The 7810-nt window shown below is 36.8% G+C and overlaps 1 protein-coding gene across 2 annotated transcripts; it reads left to right on the top strand.

Moving 5' to 3' along the window:
* The first annotated feature begins 1238 nt into the window (after positions 1-1238).
* TMEM17 (transmembrane protein 17) lies at positions 1239-7587 on the top strand. 2 transcript variants are annotated; one of them, XM_074287027.1, is made up of 4 exons: positions 1239-1809; positions 3395-3498; positions 3656-3769; positions 4451-7587. In XM_074287027.1, exons 1-4 carry the CDS (start codon positions 1710-1712, stop codon positions 4754-4756), a joined length of 624 nt encoding a protein of 207 aa, XP_074143128.1. In that variant the 5' UTR covers positions 1239-1709; the 3' UTR covers positions 4757-7587. The 2 variants fall into 2 exon arrangements, with proteins under 2 accessions (XP_074143128.1, XP_074143129.1); XM_074287028.1 differs by lacking the exon at positions 1239-1809 and adding an exon at positions 1999-2245.
* Positions 7588-7810: the final 223 nt, after the last annotated feature.

Raw genomic sequence — 7810 nt, 5'->3', positions numbered from 1 at the left:
ATATTAGTAGACTAATGTTAGTAGACTAAATTATATAATAATATTAGTCTAGAGGAAGCAATTTTTTAGTTTAAACTAAGATCCTGATGACCATTCAATAATTGGGAAAGGAGCTTTATAAGTAAGGCTTGACTCTTTTCCCACCAAATATCAGTCCCATAATAAACACCATATAACCTCATTTATCCAACTTGATAGTTAAACAGAAATCAAAGAAAGTAAACATAGGACAATATAGGTCAGACAATATAGATTGAATAAGCTCTTCCTTTGGGAGTCACATAACTGAGTTCAACCTAGAAACAAAGACAGGTCTTACCCCAAGGAAAATTCTCCCAAGTCTCTAGTGTAGTAAGTTGGAAATAGGAAAATGATTGAAATTCTCCATGCTGGCTTCTACTCAGAATCTTTCTCCCTTCACGGACTTGAAGAGGGTTTGGAATTGTGTAACTTCCTTGTGGAAGCTAGAAGCAGAGACTAATCTTTACATAGTCATGGAGCATCAGTAGTTAATCTCTCTACCAAAGGGGAGACTGGTGCAATTGGCCCTGTAAGTCAAGGGTGACGAATATAATTCATTTCCTTTGCAATCTTGCGTGTTTTATTTTAGGCATTTAAAATAAGAAGAGTACCATAGAAAGCTAAAAGGTCAGGAATCCGTGTTTTAAAGTAACATTAAAGGTTATTAATATATAGGCTAATACAGTGTTAGAGTGGGCATTATTTCCAAATAAAGAAATGACAGGAACCTCAAAAGACTGTAAAAACACAACTTTGACAAATAGTAAAAGTTCTTTTATGTCTCAAATGTTGAGTAAACAATTCTTATTATTGTAATACAATTTTCCCCTAAAATATTAAGAGTATTAGGACAGCAACATTGGCATAGAAAAGCAAGAAATTTAATTTGGGAAAGTCATTTACTCTTCTGCAAATGTTTCTCTTCGTTTCTATATTCTTTCTGTAAAGAAATATAGTGGGGCCCCATGATTAAAAAGGTTCCGTGCTTTCTGAATTCTTATGGCACACAGTAGGTGCTTAATAAATGCTTATTGGCTGACAGCCGATAATAACTCTTCCCCCCCAGTTCCCAGTTTTTGTTCTTTCCTTGTATTTTCACACCATTATTAGTTTACTCCCCAAGGTGCCATTCTTTCCCTGTTGGGGCTGGCGTCTCCGAGAAGCCTGTGCGCCGGGGGAGGGGGGGACTGTCAGCCTGCTGCTTCTCCAGCCGGAAAGGAGGGGAGAGGGACGTGGACGGGAGCGACGCCTTCCTCTCGGCCCTCGTTTCTCCTCCCGGGCTCCGGCTCAGTCCAGGAGGCAATTTCCAAGGTCCGTTTTTAAGGGGCTGTATAGGGAGCATTTGATGGAGAGAACTGGCCTCCTGGGACGGCCCAAGGCCTCTTTTTTTCGCCAGAGGCTAGACTTAGGGCCCTACATGTGGCTGTGAGAGAGTAACATGTCTGGACCTCGGTTTCCTCAGGATTAGATATTTCATCGAATTAACACAGGGCCGGCGACCTTCCAGAGTCCGGCCCAAGCAGAAGGCGGACCCTAAGTGCGCAAACGCCTAGGTCCCGCCTTGTGGCCCCGCCCCGCCTAGGTTGCCATAGGAACCACTACCTGCTGTGGTGGGGGAAGGGAAAGTTTTCCGAGGTTCCACTGGGAGCTAAGGGCGTGTGGGGGCTACTGGACAGTAGAGGGAAGCAATGGAGCTGCCCAATCAGGTCCGGCAGCGGCTGGCGAACTTCAGCCGGACAATGTTTATTGATACAAGCCGGACCGGACCGGAATTCTACGGCAACCCCGGTGAGTGGCGAGATCCTTAGAAAACGGGGCTGTGAACAGTGAAGAAGAAGTGGGTGGGGAGAAGGCTAGGGCGGGAAATGACGTTGGGCTCTTGCCCACACTAAACATGGCGGCTCAGTCTTCAATGGAGGTCTGGCAGAGTAGGGATAGAAATAGAAGTAGGAGAGGTCTTTTTTTCCAGACCCCTTCCCTATCCATCGATAATGGGGCTTGGACCACTTGAGGCCCCCTTATTGGGAAAGGAATGAATTAATCAATCAACCAATCAATTAATGATGCCCTGTGGTGGCTGATCTAGCACTGGGAGAGGAAATTTCCTCACCAATAAAATGATAACTAGTGGAATGGTTTTTGCACTTCCCTTCTCCAGCTTTTTTGACAGATGAGGAAACTGAGGCAAACAAGGTTAAATGATTTGTCCAGAGTCATATGACTAGTAAGTATCTGAGGTTGGATTTGAATTCAGGTCTTCATGACTCCAGGCTAAGAGCTCTATCCCCCCACCTTGCTGATAGGAACAGTCTTCTATGTACCCCACCTCCCATTAAAAAAAAAAAAAAACTCATAGAGCTATAATAAAGGGACAATACTTTATTTTAAGTATTTTAAATGCTTAAGTATTTATTTTAAGTATTTCAAATACTTAAGTATTTTAAGCCTTTAGAGCAGTGGTTCTCAAACTTTTTAAATAGGGGGCCAGTTCACTGTCCCTCAGGCTGTGGGAGGGCCAGACTAGAGTAAAAACAAAACCTCACACTCTGTCTCCGCCCCTCAGCCCATTTGCCATAACCTGGCCGGCAGCATACACGTTCTCAGCCTGCCACATCTGGCCCGAGGGCCGTAGTTTGAGAACCCTTGCTTTAGAATATTAAGCAACTAAGGAATATGGATTATTTCAAAATATGAATCTTTTGCATATGAAATTTGGCCTCATATTCTGGAATTTAGCTAACTTTATATTTTAATTCATGCAGTCTATGTTACCTCCTTTAGGACTTCCTTTTTTACAAAAATGAAAACACTATATCAAGTGATACAGCTTAATATAGACAGTCTCTGGGAATTGTAGTAATTTCCTGTCAGAATAAACTTGTCATTGATGTAATCCTTATAACAATATGGGAATCAGCACAGCTATATTATGGAGAGCTTGGTTTTATCCAGTGATGGTATGGCTTTCTCACATTTTTCCCCCCAATAGAAGCTACTAATTATAATTATATATATGGAGGCCACGCATTGGCTACGTGAGCAGTGAAAGACCCACAAGACGGTAATTACAGAGTGATAGTATACTATATTGAAAGATATGTTATTCCATTTTCTTGGCCTTATGTATTTAATTAGTAGTAAGGCCAATATTCCTTCTTTTGATAGTGGTTCAGAATTAGCACAAAACTTGAAATTAAAAAATCATAACCACTTCTGCTTATTATTATATGTCATATTGGTCGTCTTCGAAAATGAAAGACAACAAACTCTTATTAATAATGTTTATTTTGTGGAGGAAAGAGGGCATTTCTGAAAGTTTCTGCAATATTATAGTTGAGGTTTTTTTCTTCTTTTCCCTTCCTTTCTCCTGCAGATAATGAAATAGTCTCCAGTTTGGCATTACAGATATCTCTTTATTTCAACATTTATTTCTTTCCCTTTTGGTGGGTGTGTAATATCATCATGCTTCACCTGAAGGTGAGTATAAAATCTGATTATATTGTTAACAATATAAAGATCTGCATCCCTTTATTTTAGACTGAAATGTCATGGGCTTCTGTGAATTAGTTATAACATTACTGCCAGGATGATGTAAAATAATAATAACATATTGTCACTTTGGTTTTATCTGCAGTATCCCATCTTGCCTGATTATTATAAATTCATTCTAGTCACTGTCGTTATACTAATAACCTTAATTGAGGCCATCCGGTTGTATTTAGGATATATGGGCAACCTCCAGGAAAAGGTAAGATCTTGTTTCATACTGTTAGTCTTATTATCAGTGCTATATTTAAATTCAAGTAGACTTTCTACTTTACCAATAAAACACTATTTTTACACCAAATGGAATCTTTGGAACCTGGATCTAAAAATGAAGAGAAAAAGCTTTCATCAATTTTCCCCAGGTTATATGAGACTCTGACTCATTCTAGCTAAACACTTTCTATCCAACAGTAATAATATTGGACATTTATAAAACAATTTAAGTTTTACATAAAATAACTTATTTGATCCTTACAAAAACCCTCTATAGTATTATTGTTACTATTTATGGAGGAGAAAACAGGCTCAGTTTAAATTAGTGATTACACATTTGCTAAGTGTAAGCAGCAAGATTCAAACCCAGTTCCTTCCTAAGTCTATTGCTTTTCCTGCTTTGTAGTTTTATTAATTGGATATACTTTTATTTTAACTTCTGTGCTATTGTGAGCTCTTCCTAAATAGTTTAATTTCCTTTCACTTTATCTTTCCAAATGAATTATAAGTTCCTTCAGGACAAATTCTCTACCTTTACTACTTTTCATCCTTCATATTGCCTAACACTGCTGGCCCAGAGTAAGTTCTAAATTAGCACTTATTGACTCATTGTGGTTATAGCCTTATTAAAGGAGTAAAATTCTTGTTAATAATATTTTTACTATTGCAGGTTCCAGAGCTGGCTGGCTTTTGGCTCTTGACCCTTCTACTGCAATCGCCCCTAATTTTCTTCTTGCTTTTTAATGAAGGTCTGACAATTCAGCCCCTGGAACGAGCAGTCAATATCATCTTCACTTTCTTCCTAACTTTCCAAATTGTTGTAGCATTTCTTGCCTTAAAGAAAATGGCAAACCAGTTGGCTGCTCGATTCCACCTCCAAGATTTTGACCATTTTGATAGAGAAAAGAGGAAGATACATGCTTCTAGGTTTCTATCACAACATTTAGAGGAGATTCATCCAACAGCTGTTGAGTAGGAGTCTATACAAGAAACAGGACAGATTGTACCAAAAGATCTCAAGAGCTGGGAAAATAATCCATGTCGAGAAAAAAGAACAAAGTAAATGCTCTATTATATTTTCGTCTTAAAGAAACTCTGGTGTGAGAAAAGAGGCAGCTCTAGGCTGGCTTTATCTCCACAATGCCAGAAACACAGGTGAAAAATGAAAACTAATTCTAAAATATAATTATTATCCAGATCATACCAAATATTACAATTTAAAAACAGATTTATTTTTTTTTAGTTAACATTTTGAGTGTTGCCCTTCCTATATATTTGACACATTGTGGCTATAGCCTTAAAATAAAATCTGTTCAGTATCCTGGAGTAGTGGAAGGATATCTGTATTTATAATCCACATTTCTATCATATTTATCATTTTAATATCAATACAGTTTTGTGATTTTCTTTGGGACTTCTCTTTTTCTATGGAACATCTTTTAGTATTTCAACTATCTCTTTGGGCACCCTTTTTTCTTTTATGATGCATACAGAAGTACATATGTTCATCAGTATTCTCTGCTTTTAGAATATTCGTAGGGAAGACAATAGATAGGGTTTTATCCCCACAGTGGTGTTAAGTACTGGCTATAATGCTCATCTTACATATAAGAAGTGCTTGGGGGAAAGAGGGCAACAATTGTAACGTGCTCTCCTGGCAGTTACAATTACTAGTCTGTCCTAGACCCACCAGAGTACCTTTGACCACTGTCCTTTGCAGTGTGAGCTCTACCCGGCTCGCCTCCTCTGAGGCCTTCTAAGGTCTCTGGCCACAATCTCTTGAATCTATAGCTTAATAACCGGTAGCGCACTCAAGAACAATCACGTGTAATCTTAAAAGCCTTTATTATACCTACTCACATAATGCCCTAACTGATGCCCTGACTTGTTGGTTCCCGAGTGAACACCTGGTCAGAAGACCCATGTGTTCACTACCAAAACCCTTACCTCTTTTGGCTACCCATCTTGGCTTGGCCACCCAGGCTGGGGAGCCAGGGTGAACAGCACGAGGTTAAAGAGAGCGGTTGCTGCCTGCAGTGGGCTTACATAGGGCCTGTGAGGTCACACACACAGCCAATCAGCGAGAGAGTCACCCATTACGAAACTATCTCAATATGGCCAGGATCCCGCCCAAGGGCAGTCCTAATATCCACAGAAATTACTTCTGGGCCTCAATCTCCCGATGCACTGTGTCCACCCATTTAAAGGGCCCTTACAACAATAATACTGTAGAATAATATTTATGATAATATTATTTTCTAATTATGTCATTAAAATTTTGTCCAGTGTTGTGAAACCATTTTCAAAATAATTTTAAATATTCTTGTATTAAAGCATCAGCCAACATTCATTCTCCAGTGTAATTCTTTAAGTGTTAAGGTATGGGTGACTTCTCTAAGATTTTGTTTTTTTGTCTTTTCATAGACTAAGAATTTTATTGTTAATTCATCCAGGATTAGTTAATTAAGAATTAGTTAAATTAAGGATTATTAATCTGGGATCAGTGAACTTTCAAAAAATATTTTGTTAAGTGTTTTTTTATATAATTTGTTTCTTTTGTATTCCTATGAATTTAATTGTATTAATTGTAATCCTATGTATGTGCTTTTAAAAAACATAATTTTGAGAAGTCCATAGACTTCCCTGGACTGACAAAGGAATATATGACAAAAAAGGTTAATAATCCCTAGGTTAGTCCTAAATGAACTTAATTTATACTATATGAACAAGCAGGAAATTTGATTTGTGAACTAGGATATCTGTTTGTCAATTTTTAGTTAAATGAACCATGCTTATATGACTAAATCAACGTATTCTCTTCTCACTAGAGGAAATCTATTTGATAAATCCAATTAAGATCATAAAGTTGCTTGATGACTATATAACTAAAAAAATGGGAAATTGGATGATTTTAAAGGGTTATTATATTTTCACCAATGCTTTTATGAAAATATGAAGTTGCCTTTATTAAATGAAGCAGAGCCTATTATCTCTTTCAAAGACAGGGTTATGATTACAGTGACAAATTTTTCTTGAAAAATTTTTTAATGTAATTCATGCAAACTCATTTCATTCCAAGGTCTCATCTCATTTATTGTTATATTTGCTTTGTGGTTTTCAATTTCTTCCCCTTCTACTAAAAAAAAACTTTATGGTTTCTGGGTAGACTATATTAATTTTTTTATCTGCATCATTTTTCTTGAGATCAGTTTAACTCATGTAGTCCCCCCCTCAAAAAAGAGGGGGGGCTGCATTTGTCTTTGCTTATTCTTAAAGTTCATTTTTAAAAATTTATTGAAGTCTTTTATGTTATAGTTATTTCTGGAAAAATTCTCCCTCCTAGATAGAACAAAGGAAAAACAATTATGCAAAAGTACCTGACAATGCATTTTTCCCTGATAACCTTATTCCTTTACTGTGAGAAAGAGGGTATTTATGTTTTATTATCTGTTCTCTAGAACCATTATTTTTTCAATTACTCAAGAGTTTGGCCTACTTTTAATGACCTTTTCATTTATGTTGTTATAGTCAGTGTCAAATTGTCAAATATTATCATATATTCCACATCATCAATTGATAGGATTTTATCAGTGAAAATGACATTAAAGAGGGATATCACCATCTATTTTACTACTGTAAAGATCCATGGATGATGGAACCTATATATCTGGCATGCAGCTGAAAAGTATATGTATTCTCTCTTCCATTAAAATATAATCTCCTTGAGAGAAAAACTGTCTTACTTTTCTATTTGTTCCACAGTGCTTTTCATATAACAAGTGCTTAATAAATGCTTTGTTTATTGGATATTTTGTGCTTTTGGTTCTGTTTATTTTAATCCATATCAATTCAAGAACATATTCAAATTATGCATATTTGTCATTTCTACATAATAGTATTTCATTCTGTTTATTTACCACATGTTTTTTTCCCAACTATTCCCAAATTTATGTTTTATTTCCTATTCTTTTCTGAAACAAATTTTGTCTTATATTGAGTCATTTTTTTCTGACATTGATCTCTTTAGGAG

This window comes from Sminthopsis crassicaudata, chromosome 2 (assembly GCF_048593235.1).
Source record: "Sminthopsis crassicaudata isolate SCR6 chromosome 2, ASM4859323v1, whole genome shotgun sequence".
Taxonomy (NCBI): Eukaryota; Metazoa; Chordata; class Mammalia; order Dasyuromorphia; family Dasyuridae; genus Sminthopsis; species Sminthopsis crassicaudata.
The sequence above is the reverse complement of the archived record's forward strand: the minus strand, read 5'-3'. Positions and strand labels throughout refer to the sequence as shown.